The sequence below is a fragment of the Hippoglossus hippoglossus genome, chromosome 15, assembly GCF_009819705.1.
Source record: "Hippoglossus hippoglossus isolate fHipHip1 chromosome 15, fHipHip1.pri, whole genome shotgun sequence".
Taxonomy (NCBI): Eukaryota; Metazoa; Chordata; class Actinopteri; order Pleuronectiformes; family Pleuronectidae; genus Hippoglossus; species Hippoglossus hippoglossus.
The window spans coordinates 4351023-4367847 of NC_047165.1; the positions used below are offsets into that span (position 1 = coordinate 4351023).

The window sequence follows — 16825 nt, forward strand, 5'->3', positions numbered from 1 at the left end:
GATGAGCAGAGAGGAGGGATGGAGGGAAGAGCAGAGGAGGAGGGATGGAGGGATGAGCAGAGAGGAGGGATGGAGGGAAGAGCAGAGGAGGAGGGATAGAAGGATGAGCAGAGAGGAGGGATAGAGGGATGGAGGGATGAGCAGAGAGGAGGGATGGAGGGAAGAGCAGAGGAGGAGGGATAGAAGGATGAGCAGAGAGGAGGGATGGAGGGAAGAGCAGAGGAGGAGGGATAGAAGGATGAGCAGAGAGGAGGGATAGAGGGATGGAGGGATGAGCAGAGAGGAGGGATGGAGGGAAGAGCAGAGAGGAGGGATGGAGGGATGAGCAGAGAGGAGGGATGGAGGGTAGAGCAGAGAGGAGGGATGGAGGGATGAGCAGAGAGGAGGGATAGAGGGATGAGCAGAGGAGGAGGGATAGAAGGATGAGCAGAGGAGGAGGGATGGAGGGATGAGCAGAGGAGGAGGGATGAGCAGAGGAGGAGGGATGGAGGGATGAGGAGGGATGGAGGGATGAGCAGAGGAGGACAAATGGCAGAACATCCTCCTTTCATTAACACAAAAACATATATTCTGCTGTGAGACGGCGGTTGCTGTGGCGACCAGCAGCTTTATTACCTGCACTGTCTCAGTCGACTGCGCTCACCTGATTCATTATCACACACACACACACACACACACACACACACACACACACACACACACACACACACACTCACACTCACACACACACACACACACTCACACTCATGTCTTTACCTGCTGATTTTTATATTTGATCGGGTCGAGATTATTAGCTAAATTCAATCACTATCCTGTAAATATTGTTAATAATATTTTAATAATCCCATTTAATCTATACTCACATCACTTATAATAAATGTATAACCTTCATTTTCTTGGTTAGGAGACAAATAAATATTAATTTCATGGGATAAAGACGTGGAGGAATCATCTGCGCATCTATGAGATAATCATAAGTTGAAATGTGGTTTTGAATTTGTGTACATTTTCAGTTAATGTGCGTAACTATTGCACACTGACACTGTGATTCACTATCGAGGCTCTAATATGTGTCTGTGTCCCGAACGTTTTCATTTCAAACAAATCACAGATACATACATTCATCGTTTAACGCTTCAAAATTTCAGATGATTGCATTCGGTGCTGCTATTTATTCTTTTATTTATCCTCAGACGTCTTCTGAGAGACAATTAAGACTCCATAGATTTTGAATTTCATGCCAAAAATCAATTGGTGAAGGTAAAAGTAGCATTTTGAATAATACATTGATGAAAACTATTTTCAGAAATGTACAAGTATGCCAGCTTCTTCATTTTAATGTAGCTATAATTATGTAAAACAGCATTAAAATGGATATTTCAGGGGTTGAAAGTGACTCCACTCATTTCACAGTGTTTCTATTTGTGCTTACACTGTTTTTCCAAGAGAGGGCACAGCTTCACTTTCTCATCTGAATACAACGTCTGGTGCGGTTACATTTTAAACAGCTTCACGTTGTGATTTAATATTTACATTTGACAGCTGGACACAAACTACAGGACAGAAGATAATTCGACATTTTCATCAATAGAATTTCAAAATTTCACAAAATGTCATATTTAACGTTAAGAAAAAATAAAGTTTAAAAACCATCGTCATTTATTACATTAATTTGGGGCATCACTATTTAAATATATCTATATTTGTCCAGTGAGTTAATTCAAACTTTATTATAGAGGTTTGATATGTGACTTTTCTAAAGGTCTTTAAAAACATATAGAAACTATAATGATGTATATAAACTTTACGTTGAGTTGTTTTCTCACTTTATCTAAAAACTGGCAAAAATTCAAACACATTAAATCGCCTGTCTGTGACGCCACGCCCCCTTTGCACATGCGTCAGCATCGAGGTTGAACAAATTTACTTTTCATTCAGTTTGAAACGACATTTGAAGATTTAACTTTATAGAACCTGGTGATTTGAAGTATATATTTTAATATATATACTATAATAATGTAATTTTACTTCCGAATATTAAAGTTATGAGAGAAACAAACGGACCAAATGTTAACGCTTCCTGAATCCGGCCGAACAGCGTTGAAGAAACGATGGTTTTGCAAATAAAACCTCTTTAAAAGGGTTTTTACTGCATCATATAAGTAAGTTCAGATAACCTATTACGATTGAAGACCTTTGTAGATTATTCGGCTCATAATTAAAACCTTCTGAATCTCTGGGTCTCAAGTTATCAGAGAAACTATCTGAGCAACTCTCAGCTGCAGCGCTGCTCGCGGCCCATACAAGACGCCATGTCTGCGCCGGACAACGTTGGGGAAATGCTGATTTTTTATTTTACTACTTTAGTTGATATTTTACACAATATTTCAAAGTTATTGGTTTGTCTTAGAGAAGATAGGATCTCTAGGGATCCTCATAAAAACCTCCAGGACTATTAACAGTGAACGATTTCTAAGAGGAAGAAGCTGACAGAAATGATCTCCCATGATCCCACGCTTCTTTGGACGTCACCAAACCAGTAAGGATTTCACTCACTATGAAACCTAATAAAAAAAAAATGAAGAAAAGAGAATTGATGCCAAAATACAATAATAAGAAAGAAATCAAACAAACAAATATTTAAAACAGTACAAATTAGTCAAATAATAAAACTTTCAGCGAATGACAACATTTCTTTTTTTATATTTTGGTTTTTATGGAGTTTTCAATAACATCTGGTTGCATCAAGAAATATTCTTTGTTTTTTAAAATGGAGAAAACAAGTGTGGAATTTATTGTCAATCAGAAACTAGGATGTCACGGATCATAAAGTTGCTTCGAGAGCAGCTCACAAATGAAACATAAATAAATAATGAGGCCTCATATATTCGGCTCCACTCAGATTTCCCAGGATATTACATCTTTTTTTGTTATAACATAAAAAATAACAATATGAGTGTAAACAGGAAGACGACTGCTCCTCCCTTTGTCACGTTCTCTTTCTTTCCCTTTTACCGTTAATAACAAAACAGATCCTGATGATGACGAGCATCACGGGAAATGTGGTTTCTGTTTCGAAGATAAATAACATTTGTCGTTATGACCGATGATCAAGTGAAGGTTCATCACACTGGACTTTAAATGTGCCTGTAAACATTGACTGGGTTGAAACTTAAACACCTTGATTAGACTGTAAGTATAAGAAATACTTATATATTGTATGAGCATCACATGTCCATCAAAGTTCTGTTGAAACACTCGGGTGCAGACTGTATAAAAAGATGGCCGACAGGACAGTTCCCAAAAGTGAAGCCAAATCCTCTTGATCGCCCTCTAGTGGCCGCCTTTGGTTTTAATTCCTTATTGGAGGCTATCAAAATGGGGGTTTACCGTCATGATTGACTAATAATAAAAATAAAAAGAATAATAGTTCTTTACATACAATATAGATAAAAATAGAAACATATATGAATATTTCTTTCACAAACACGGTAGTTCCTAATATACTGATGTATGTTCAAGCGTTCATGACCAAATGACGTCATGAGCACAAGATGGCAGCAGCCGTATATACAAGATATTTTGGCTGTATATTAGTATAGCGGGAGGACGTGGAAACGCCTCGTCCATATACAGTCGATGGTGTCGTCCATATTTAACCTAGAATAACACAAAATCCATTCTCTCCAGGCCACAGAGCCATATATTTCCATACTGGCTGCGACAGAGTGAGGTCTCTCTACAGCCTCCCTCAGTTCGTCCTTGTTCTTGTTCTAATTTCCCTACAAAATTCCGTCCCGCACCTTCGTCCCTGCTCCGTTACCTTGCCAGCTGTCGTTGCAGACGCAGAGCTTCTCTCCGGTCAGGTCACAGTAGCCGTGGTCCGGGCTGCCACAGTTGTCTCTGCAGTACGGGATGTCGCAGGCGTCTCCTTTCCAGTAGTCCTCGCACTCGCAGTACACGCGACCAGAGGCCAGGTTGGCCGTGCTGCATCTGCCGTGGCCCGAACAGTTGTTGGGACACGAGTTTATCCTGAGGGAGACACAATTAGACAGGAAGTCCAGGAAGTTCTTCAAGGTTAAACTGAGAGAATGTGACTGTGAGTGGACTCATATTCATTTACATACCCACATGGCTTCATTTATCCTAACTGAGGTCATTAAAATGGCTTCTTTGCATTCAAATTCTTGCATTAAATTATTTAAAGCTCTACCAAGCAATATTTTGATTTAGACAATGGGTCAAATGACTATAGATTAAATGAAAAGGCGTTGAGTCCCTCAAGTACCGTAAGGCATTTCTTTAACCATGCATAAAATCACCTTTCTACTAAAGACGAGAGAGAGAGACACGTATTTTTACAACATGAGATCACGAGACATTTAGACCTTGGAGCATGAATTACATCATGATCACATGATTATCTGTCGTAGCAGCAGAAGCTGAAAGAGGCAGACAGGTGGAAAAAGAGGAGTCAAGGACCAGAGGCAGAAAAGTCTTCCTCAATCCTTTAGTTGAGCTGATTTGCTGATGTGACAAGATGGTCGTCATGGCAACCTTAACCTCCCCTCAGTGTGTGTGTGTGTGTGTGTGTTAGCGTGTCCTTGTGTGTGTTTGCTATAAAAGCCTTGAGGCTGTGTGACTGTACTAACTGTCCTCAGTGCGCAGCCAACCACATATCATTCATTTCCTCATGGTGTCATAAAGCAGCCTGGTTTGTGTCGGAGGTGACATCGTCTAAACCAAAACTGTTTCTACACGAGCGACTCTCGAGGACGTGAGGAAACAAAACCCAGGGATTTATTACACATGATAAACATTAGTCTGATGATTTCAAGCATTCGAGCGTTCGTCTCCCTGATGTTTCTCAAACTATTTTATCTTGAACGAGGTTTTTCTGACGGTCATCCGATACTTTAAGTAGCCGTTCCAAGAGTTGCCTCCACGCCCTCACCCGAAGGGGCCGGTAGGTTTTTTTTGGCCTGAATTTCCAACCTGGGAAACCAGAATGTCTCACAAACAACGTGCACCCTCCTGCAGTTTTAAGACCGGCTGTGCTGTGACAACTGAAAGCAGATGGCTGCTCTGCAAAGTCTTTGGTTTGTCCCGAAAACAAAATCTCTTCTGCTGAATAAAATCTACAAGAAGTTTCACCAACGTATGTGTAAGAAAAGAGGGAAATATTCTTGTGAAATAAAAGTATTAACAAATCTTGAATTTGACTGCAGCCATGTTCGCAAGCTTGAAAATACGTTCATGTTCCCTCCCCCACTGCTATGTAGGCGAGATGGCCACCGTGAAAGGTTAAAGTCATTTCATCCATTGTTAGTATAGAAAATCTAGATCATCGGAGACTTAACACTTTTGTTTTAACTTCGATTAAACCTCCAAATGAAACCCATCCTCTCTAAAGCTCTATCTCCAGGTCAGTGTTTGTCGTTAGGCCCCGACACTGAGGGAGCTGACGGACAATCACACATACGAGTAGGTGATGGTGAAGCCGGTCAGGTTGTACGCCGCGTCGCTGAAGAAGTGAAGCAGAGCGTAGCCGGAGGTCGTCACTACCTCTGGCACCGTCTCATTGCCGCCGCTCTCTGCTACGACAAGACCGCTGAGGAATGGAAAGAGAGAGAGAGACAGAGAGAGACAGAAGGAGTCAAATACTAATAATAAAAAGTATTTTATAATGCAGCTGTATTTTATCAACGCTGGTCTGAAAGCTTTACGATGAAATGAGTCCATTTCAGGAACGCCGCTAAAAAAAGGGACGTGATTAGCTTTAAAGTGGAATAACGTCGCAGAGCAGATCTCGTTTTTATTTATTTTGATGAGGTTTTTCAGTGGGGGGGGGGGGGGGGTTGTTTGTCCATCCTGTCTATTTCTCATGAGAGACATGCACTTTAATAAATGCAATGCAAATCCACCCTCTCCCACAATGATTCAGAGTCAAAACCTCCTCCCTGCCACATCTACAGCTGTTTGGTTTTTTTCTCCAACCAATCTATACTGAATAATGCAAGATTACTGGAAATAATAACACTCAACCAGTCTCAGCTGTGTTTATTAAAAAACCCAAATCCTTTTCTTTCCTGCATTAGACCTAATTAGTCGCCTCGTATCGTGGGAGCAACTAAACTCTCAACAGGAGATAAACCTCCGCGGAGCCCAGGAGAAAGTGGGAGGTTTGCAAATCCAGGTTTATTAGTGTTTTCAATGAACTTGTGTCAAATGAAAGAGACGCCACCCGCAGGCTTATAGCTCGTCCTGTGAGGGGAGAACATACATGCAATGAGGCTCCAGACAAAGAGGAGGTTTTCAGGGCTGATGTGAGTAATTGCAATATTTTCTTTCTATTATCGTGGTAATGCTGCACGATGGTAATTACGAGGCCCATTGTTTGCCTGCGCGTGGACACAAGTGCAGATTTGTTGGCGCTTTTGAAGCTTTGCCAAAGGCCATCTGAATCATTTCCATAACACCCCCCCCCCCCCCCCCCCCCCCCCCCCCCCCCCACTCCACCCTCCACCCCCGCAGCCTCGCTCCTTTTCAGAATAGCAGGTGCCTACCTGAAGACGGCAATCAAAGGGGCGTAAATGGAGTCTCCATCGTAGACGTACATGTGGTCCCAGCTGCACTCGGTGGCAAAGTGATTGAAGCGCAGCCTGAGTGCTGCATTAGGACTGAGAACACGGAGGAGATAGACATGACAAAAACAAAATTGATGAATATATATTACTTCACGGGATCCTCACTTTTATGATGCACTTTATGAATTCTGCAGTTATGATCATAAATTGTTTCATGCTCGAGCCTCAGGAAACCTTTTGTGCTGTGGTGAAGTCGTCGTGGAGTGTGTCCTTCTCTTAATAACACGTCTCCCAAATACTGCAATCAGTGTTTTTACCTCACAGACTGTAAATAAAGATGACGCCATGTCTGCACCTCCTCTTATCGAACAAAAATAAACCCTGTTGCTCAGCGAGCGTTACACAGTGTCGCTCCAAGTCCAAAGCAGGGATAACCAAATTTGAGTAGATCAGGTTGTGCACAGTTAAATACACAGTTGTTTTGTCAAAAGCTGGATAACCTCGGATTCTGAAAAAACTGAGTATTAGGGCCATATTGAAGAAGAAAAATCTAAAGAGAGTAAAGATGAGATAAGATGAGATAAAACTTTATTGATCCACAAACCGGGGAAATTCAGTTTCTACAGCCGCAGGCAGGTCAGACTGAGGTAGACAAGAGAATAAAAAAATACAAAAGAAAGGCAATAGAATAAAAAAAATTGTATAATATAAAGTAGTAATTTAATGAGACAAAAGTCATAATATTGCAGGAATAAAGACAAAATTAATATTTTAAGGATGAACCAGCCAGAAGAACCGGTGGTTTGTGGGGTGTCACTCCTTCTGGATCCAAAATATTAAATCAGATTATTTTCAGCTTGCAGATGTAACCAGCGATAACCTCACAGTCGACCACTATACAAAGTCCCTGTGGTTCTTTCTTCACAATAGTTTCTAACACAATCTTTTCAAAGGCCTGATACTTATGATTATGTTGAGATGATGAGACAGTATTTTGTAACTTTGGAAACTTGTACAAAAGTATAAGGTAACAAGATGCTTTTTCTGTAACTGACTCTAATACTCTGTCGTATTAAAGAAGATGAATCTCAGGCTGTGGTGCAGACGCATGTTGTTACTGACAAGTGACAGGAAGAGACAGAGAAGCAGAAATGCTGCAGTGCACATGTGAGAGTGATGGATGGTGTCCTGTGTAGCTTCATGTGGAGATGTTGACCTGTTGGTCGAGCACTAACTCACCAGCAGCTATTCTTTTCTCAGGCGGCATAAATATCTACAGCAAATGTCACAGTAATCCATACGGTTTTTTAAAGCCCTTCAGTGGTTTGTCACAATGGGGCGTCAGAAATTGGCCCATTTGTTGTCTCCTAGAAATGCTGCTAGTACGACTAAAAACATTTTTAATCATCTTTTTTAATATGTTCCTGAACCACAGCTTGTCCTTTAACGTTTCCCGGGAGATAATGAGCTTCTTCAGTTCTTCGCCCCCGAAGCCAATCTAACATTCCTGAGGACACATTACACGGAAAACCCTAAAGAAAATAATTTGCTGTTCACATGATGTTGTTTTTCTGCAGTTGTGTGTTTGCAGGGTTGTGCACCGTTCTATACGTTACACTTAGAGCGAGCAGGCGTCGCATGTCGACAGCAGCAGAACAAACCACATGCAGGACTCAAGATATGATTACTTAGCCATCAGTGTGTGTGCTGAGCTGCTTTTCTGTGCAGTTAATGTGCACAAAGCAACTGTGGAGCACAATAACTCCTTTTATTTGCACAGTAATAAAGCTCTCTTTATCCGACACCCCCGAGCAACACGTAGGGAAAAAAGAGAAAAGGGAAGATTGCTGTTTTTAACCAAGTGGAACTAAGTAAGATGAATAATGATGGGATGAGGGGGAAAAACAAAACACTGATACTTACTATCCTTCTATTAGCCAAGTGCATTTGGTCTTGTATTTATAGTTCACTGGTCCGTCTGTGAGGGAACCTGACAGGTCGGTTAATCTGTAGGAAGCCACAGGAAGCAGAAGTTTAGTGTTGATATTTAGCAATAATGGTAAAATTACATAAGCTCAAATCGGATGTTGCAGCTCGTGGCACGTGAAGCCACAGAGCACGAATAACAGTTGAGACACCAGAACACATCACATCATTTCATATCGTATTTACAATATTTTACAGCATTTTTCAAAGCCTGCATCTCTTCATATCCCATAAACCTGCCTACAAGCTCCTCTAACAAGTCAATAATTAACACGGGTTTAATTTCCGAAATGTAAAAACATGGATTTGTGGTTGTAAACGTCTATTTATTACCAAACAAAGCCAGGCTCGTTGTTTTCTCCTGTTTACAGTATTTATGATAAGCTAAGCAAACCGCCAGTGTTTGATTATCAGCTGACAAATATCCAGCTTTACACCCAAAGCATCATAATGCCTCAGGTGCTTGATTCAGTAGTGTTTCCCTGGTCCGGCTGCTGGGAAGCATGTGGCTCAGCAGCGTGACACTAACTCCATTCTGCAGCACAGACGGAAGTTTATCAATATTCTCAGTATGCTAATTCATACATGTAGTGTATGTCCTCAGCCAGCAGGGGAAACACGTGAGTCTTGTATGAAGGAAACGCTGGAGGTAGAATGACAATATTCCTGTGAGCAGATAAAAACATGGCATCCCATTAATTTCCAGCTAATACAGTGAAAGTCCCAGTTGCCATAGCAATACCAACATGACATATTCATGTGTGTGTGTGTGTGTGGCAGCCACCATGTGGATGTATGTGCATGATAAACAGCAGCCGCACCATGTCAACAAATATTCAAAATCAATTCATGAAAATGTTAAAAAAAAACAACAATGTGTATGAATATTTGATTTTGTGGCTGTTCGCCTGATGAGATGTCGTCTGGGTCTGAACCCGCGTGACTGACACGAGTCACATGACGTCACCTCCTCTGTGAAAGGAAAATTAAAATGTATGTGAGGCTGGAATGAGCAAATGTTTCAATAACAGCAACAAGTTTACAACTCTGACATCTGTCAATCAAAATAATCCACTGCTGCACAGAGGGAAACAATGAGTGAACACACACACACACACACACACACACACACACACAGAGACACAGGGACACACATCACGTGGCAATGAAGACATCGCAGCCTGTCTCTGATTGAACAGTGTTACTATGTGTGTGTGTGTGTGTGTGTGTGTGTGTGTGTGTGTGTGTGTGTGTGTGTGTGTGTGTGTGTGTGTGTGTGTGTGTGTGTGTGTGTGTCACTGTGGGCTCTGTGTTCCCACTGGAATGACGCCACATCACAGAAAGAGCAGCGTGATAAATAACATGAAGCTAGTTGTGAGTTCTGGTCTGTGATCGTTTGGGTTTTAATTTTCAAAAGGGCAACTTTTATGGGACCGAAGCAAAATGAAACCAGTGACACATAAACCAAGATAAAGTCTATGAGCCGGTTGACGTACACAACTGACGTGTGTGTGTTCGCCTGTATCGTGACCACGAGCATGACATCGACCTCCAGGAACTAAACTAACCTCTCCCCCTGTTGTTATAAACTAAGACGTTATATTATCCTGTAGAAGCCATAAATCTGTATGATATTAACCCATAATCCTCAGGTGTAGTCTCGGTGTCTCTGATTGGTGGAGCTCGCTGTCACCATGAAAACACAACCGCAAACATCATGTCGGTGATCTTCTTTGAGTCTGACTGAAACATCTGGACCAGATTCGAAGACGTTCCCTGCAGTTGCTCTTGAGATGTCGTGTAAATGTCACAGGACAGACGGACGAACTGAAAACATAACGCCTCCGACATTTAAACCCTCCAGCAGATTGTAAAACAACAGGATTGTTTTCTAAGAATCTACCATCGAACCTGAAAAGGAGCAAACGAGCTCAGAGAACAACATCATCAGCACCAATCGCCCGCCAGCACAGGAGATTAAAGGCGTGTCGGGCCACATGTGGAGCTTCTCTGTAACCACGGACACAGAGGGAGGGCAAACAGATTGCAGCACAGCCGGACACGGCCACAGTAAACCCTGCCAATGAAACACATGCACACGCACGCACACACACACACACACACACACACACACACACACACACACACACACACACAGCTAATATATATTTATTCATATATGTTCACTGACACGTGAGATCCCTTGTTTTGTCTCCTGTTTTCACTCATTCCTTCACTTCCTCTCCCTCCATCGTCCTCTGCATTTATCTGTCCTCCTCCCTGCTGATCACAGTTTGATCCTCTGGCTCTAATCCCAGATTAGAAGACAAATATTCATACCGCGCTCCAACGATGACGATATTGATGAGACCGTGAAAACGCTGCTCTCTCTTCTCTGCTCGCTGCTGCTGCTGATGAAACATGATTATTACAGATTCTTTTATTACAGTCTTCTAACCTTTTCTGTGACTGCAGTGATGTTATTAATGCTTTAATTTCTATGAATTCAGTCCACATTTCACCTCGTGTGAACAATGGCATCAAGAGGATGCAGTGGTGGGATGTAACAAAGGACATTTACTTAGTTACTGATTTATTTTCTAGTACTTTTCACTTTGACTCCATAACATACATCAGCAAATATCTGTACATTCTACCCACTACATTTAAAAAATGTTATATTACATGCTTACATTGTTTGTTTTTTCTTCATATTTTTAAAATGATCGGCTACACTCTGCATGTACTTTTACTTTTAATACTTTAAGTATTTTTAAAAGCAAGTGTGTTTACTCGCTTGTACTTTGACTTTTATGTGAACACATTTTTGTCTATTTGTTTGTACTTTTACTTTGGTAAAATAGTTTGAGTTCTTCCTGCACCAGTGCAAAAATGTAAAGCTTTCCCAAAGAAAATAGATAAATTAACGGAATTGAATGTTATCAAAAATAAAATTAATAAACACAACACAAAGCTGCTACCTGATGCACAAACATAATAACACACACTGTGCAGTATTAACATGATTTCCAGCTGGTTTCTGTTGTGCAGGACTTTCTACATGACTGGGAACTTCCTCTGGGTCCAATCAGGGGGATCAGGTCGATTACGAGCAGCATAAGCAAGTGCGCCCGATAAGATGCTCGACTTGTTGTGCTGGGAAATGACTCAGTTATTTTGTTAACAACAGTAAAACATGTTAGTTCTGTGTTTGACAGAAGAAGCATTGTTATACATGAAGGATATTTAGATTTATAGCAGATTTGGGTGCAGCTCTAACAGCTTTAAAGTGATGTGGACAAACAAGAATACAAATCTGAAATGACATAAAAAGCATGACCTTCTAACACAATTCAATTGATGTTCTTCAGTGTGCAGGCTTAGAAAACCTCTGCACCTCTCTCAAGTTCAACCTTGCGTGTCTGGAGGCCTGTGCAGCTTGCAGATCAAATTTACCATCTTGCAGCGAGCCATGCAAATCCTCCAAATTAAAGTTATAGATTTGTTGGGCTACTTCAGATAAATAACAGTTTTTGAGAAGACTTTGCTAAGGCTATATTCGTAGGCCAGTCTTGAGCTTCGGTTGGAAACATGCGGCTAAACTAGATGAGTTCCGAGGAGAAACGCTCTTCGGAAAAGTTAACGCTCGGTTTTCACAGAACCAGGATCTCAGAACTCGGCCTGGTGTGATCGTCTGCATGTGTCAGTTCGTAAAAGTCTTTCAGGCGTTAGGAGGTGTCAGAGCATGAGAAGCACACAAAGGGAACTGAACATATTTGCTATGCTGTTTAATGTGGAAGCAGCTGACGTGTCTGACAACCTACAACAGGAAATCGTTGAGCTGCAAAGCAACAACAAGCTCAGAGCTACCGAACAACAACCTCCCTCTGCTCCACGTCTGTAAACCGTGAGGTCGTCCCGAGGATTTTCTCTTTCTGAGGAGACGCCGCTGAAGCTTTAATCTGTTCGAGTTCCTGATGTGAGCAGCTCTTTTCAAAACTCGCTCGAGACTGACTGACCCAAACCTGGAAAACCAGAGAAGCAGAAGCAGCTGTTTAGAAATGTAGGTTTATATATACAGTGCAGATGAATATTAGGAGCAGGCATCAGAAAGAATGTGATGAAGAAATGATAATAGTTGTTTCTGCATTTGAATATATGAAGAAACGTTTATCTACTAAATACCTTGTGTCGACAATTTGAAGAAATTGTTCTTCAGAATTAGTTTGACTAATACTTTTAGTTTGCAGATAGGAATTGCTGTTGTTGTAATTAGCAACACTATAGTTGAAACTGAAGTATTGCATATGGTACTTTGTGGGACTGTTCTTCATTGCTCTATAAAAAGTTCTGGCCAGTGGCAGTACAGCTGTTTTGTTTCTGTTTGAAAGAGAAAGAAAATTGCAGTTTTATCCGGGTAAGATGAATTTACTTTAAAGATGTGGTATGTGATTGGTGCATGGATTATCGGAGGCATTTCTGATGCTGCTGTCGGAATCAGAACATCTTTATCCTTCCCACTGAAGTGAAATTGGGACAACGCCTCGGTGTGGCTCCCCTGCAGGGTTTTCTTGGTTAAGTGAAAAACTCTGTGCGGGTGAAAATGCAGCGAGGCTCAGTCTGTCTATGAAAACATACGGAAGGTAGATTCCATTCATACTTAATGAGGAGCCGACTGGAGCGGCCTCCTGCAGCCCCAACAAACCCCAACACCTCGCCCATTAAACCCCCCCAATAAAACAGCCTGGCAAGGGAGGAGAGGGTAAGACACACTTATACCTTATGCAGGCATCAGACGAACACACACACACACACACACACACACACACACACACACACACACACACACACACACACACACACACACACACACACACACACACACACACACACACACACACACACACACACACACACACACACACACACACACACACACACACACACACACACACAGGTTATAAATAGTGAGTGGAGACGAGTTTGCAGTATGAGGCCAAAGTCACATCTTTAACAGATTCCACAGAGAAGCATGAGAGGGTGAAGGTGGCCGAGGATGAGGAGGCACGGAATCGAAAGGTGAGAGAAAAGGAGGATGAAGAAGACGAGAGAGAGCAAAGAGATAAAAGAGAGACGGGGATGACGGGATGAGGTATGGAGGAAGAGAGTCCAGCACCCTTTGAAATATTCATCTGCTGCGGGTGAATAATTGATGGTGTACAGAAGACAGATGCACGAGGGATAGACAGACAAATGGATGGAAAGAGCGTGAGATGGGTGGATAGAGACACGGGGAGAGAAAGAGAGACGGATCCTCGCAGCGTCAGGTGGCGTAGGGACAAATCTCCTCTTTCAGTTTCTCTGTCGCTCCCACCGAAGGCCGAGCGTCAAGCCTCAGCCCGGCTCTTACTCTACTGTCACCTGCCGTCACGTGCACCGATAACGGGAAAACACAAAACATCCTCTTCTTCTTAAGACAAGATAAAGATGATCCCAATTTCCAGTGATAGATTAACAAACCCAATATATACTATTGTTGCCTCCTCCAGGTGAGCAGATGGGACATGGACCAAACCAATAGTTCGGGGAACTGGAGACACGTCGTCCATCTTTATTTACAGTATTTTAGGACCAGCACAATCTCCTGCTGCGTTCTTCATGTGTAAAAGACAAATTGTCCAGAATGTCCAGACCCAATTATCCGGAAGTTTTCAAGAGTTTGTGTCTGAAAAAAAGCTTCAGCGACGAGGTTTTTGTTGCAAGAGAGAAGATGAGGGATTTTCCTCGTCAGGCTGGAACTCCCTCGTATCTCATTGGCATTCAAAGACTACTTCTCCCAGGAGGCTTTGCCCACCGGCTCGAGGTTAACTCGGTGACGGGGCTGGACTTCTGCTCCACGGTGTCCCAGAGAGCAGGATTTAGGATTTAATGGGCTTTAATGGCAACAGTCAGAAAATCAAATTACACCGGTCTTGGCTTTTAAGGAGCAACAGCGGTGACGTGTCCAGACTGAGCAGTGACACTGACTCGCCCCCTCCCTCACTGAATTACAGAGCTCAACAGAGAAAGACTCCCCCCCCCTCCCCTCCCTGAGACAAAAGAGGAAAATTAAGTTATCGAAGCTGCAGGTCACAGCGTTTCACAGGAAGCATGAAAACAGGGCCGGACTGCATTGATTTTCCTTCTCCGTCTCCTCAGCTACAGCGATGCAGTTTTTCACTGAGTCAGACACATTCATACGAGAGAGAGAAACACAACAACCGCCACGAGCCGTGAACTTCCACCGACGTGTTTTCATTTGGTCTTAACCTTCACTCTGCGTCCCGCCTCTCAAACTTCACCGTGAAGTCCAGGAGTGACTTCACTTCACAAAAATCTCCTCTCACACACACACACACACATGCTTGAAATTCACCCAAGAATAACACCACTCCTCTGCTATATCGTCTTAGATGACCATATTTAGAAACAAAGCACATGGCAGCGACTCGTTCAAAAGGATCCAGTAAAATTCACAACAATGTAAAACACTGGAATTCGCTCTCAGGCCGGTCGAACCCTCCTTAATAAGTTGAAATCTCCTGTGACTCTCTGGCTCTGCTGCTGCAGCCTGGCGACGCTCCCCAGCACTGATCTGTTCATCTGAAGGGAAAGAAGAGGCTGCTTCTCTCATCTGAATCCATTAATACGGCAGATTAAAGGAGCTGCTATCACCGATCTGCCCGTCACGTTGCATTTCAAAAAACACAAGCCGCTCAGGTACAAAGAGTTCGTGTATCAGTTGGACTTCTGCTGTTATCGCTTCAACAAAAAGAGATGAAGAAGAAGAGAGGGGGTTGATCAAAGATGTTTTTCCTTTCAGCTGAGAGTCGAGTATCTCCTGTTAAACTATGAAGAAAGAAATACACTTCATTTTTCATCCTGTGCATGTTTTAACTTTGTTTGAGGGGCCCTGCCTTCAGCAAACATGATTTAAAAGCATGTATTAAATGATTTATTTTAGAAAATACTAGAATAGCACTTAGTGGAGCGCACACCTCCGCCAAGGCCAAACAGTCGTGCACACGTCGGTCTCACTCTTATAACAGAAAAATCTACTTAAAAAGAAGTTGAGGCCAAAATCTGATCATCTGCAACACAAAAAACTGACCGAACAGATTTCAACAAAACACAAAAAGTATTCAAAATGTACTAATATTGAAAGTATCATGTGTCCGAACGAACTAAATTCGACCTTTAAAGATACACATGACAAGTGTGAAGCTGATTGGATGAACGGTTCTCGACATATGTGAGCTGCATGCAAACAGATTTATGGAATTATATATTCTGCTCATATTCAAGATTTAGCTTATTACTTGCATTTACTTGTACTTGTACTACAACACTACTTCAAAACAGCGGCTCACAAACCAGTGGGTGATGGTGGGTTGATACTTCATCGTTTAATCCATACGTTACTGTACGTGCACGGTCGCAATATTATCACCGCTCACCCTTCATCCAGTTTCCATTTGTGTTTGGGTGGAGTCCGAACCGTCTCCTGATAAAACAGGAAGTGATGCGATCTGTGATAAAATGCACTGAACACAGCGGCATGACTACATAAAGGAGGTGATGGATAAGCAGACAATTGAAAAAGGACGGCTGCATTGTTCACACCGACAAGCACGCACACACAAACACGCACACACAAACACGCACACACAAACACGCACACACAAACACACACACACACACACACACACAAACACACACACACACACACACACAAACTCGCATTGATGCAGGAGTCACAGAGCCAGGGCCACTAGTGAAGATTGAGAGATCCCTGATGTGTGTGTGTGCATTCATGCATCTGTGTGTGTGTACGTGTGTGCGTGCGTGCATGTGTGCATCTGTGTGTGCGTCTGTGTGTGCTGAGGGAGAGCACAAAGAGGAGATGAATGACCAACAATTGAATAACCTTGACCTTCTCTGCAGATATCCTTTATTAAAAATCAAGAAAAGCCAGACTACTGGGAATAACGAGGGCAGAGAGAGATTGTGTGTGTGTGTGTGTGTGTGTGTGTGTGTGTGTGTGTGTGTGTGTGTGTGTGTGTGTGTGTGATTGATGTTACTGGGTCTCTATCACCTACAGTATAGTCGCGGTCCAATGGCTTTCACACCAGCACATCATTCATCGCCAGCCCCCACCAACATCTCTCTCTCTCTCTTTCCTGCTCTCTCACTCACTCACACACACAAACACA

The 16825-nt window shown here is 42.4% G+C and overlaps 1 protein-coding gene across 2 annotated transcripts in view; it reads right to left on the reverse strand.

The window, feature by feature from the left end:
• atrnl1a (attractin-like 1a) overlaps window positions 1-16825 on the reverse strand; it is a 177626-nt gene that overhangs the window by 148224 nt on the left and 12577 nt on the right. For both annotated transcript variants that reach the window (XM_034609064.1, XM_034609063.1), the window contains exons 2-5: window positions 8511-8594; window positions 6567-6680; window positions 5483-5611; window positions 3824-4032 (exon numbers count right to left, since the gene is read on the reverse strand). In XM_034609064.1, coding sequence (XP_034464955.1) covers window positions 3824-4032; window positions 5483-5611; window positions 6567-6680; window positions 8511-8594 — 536 coding nt within the window. The remainder of the gene's footprint in view (window positions 1-3823; window positions 4033-5482; window positions 5612-6566; window positions 6681-8510; window positions 8595-16825) is intronic.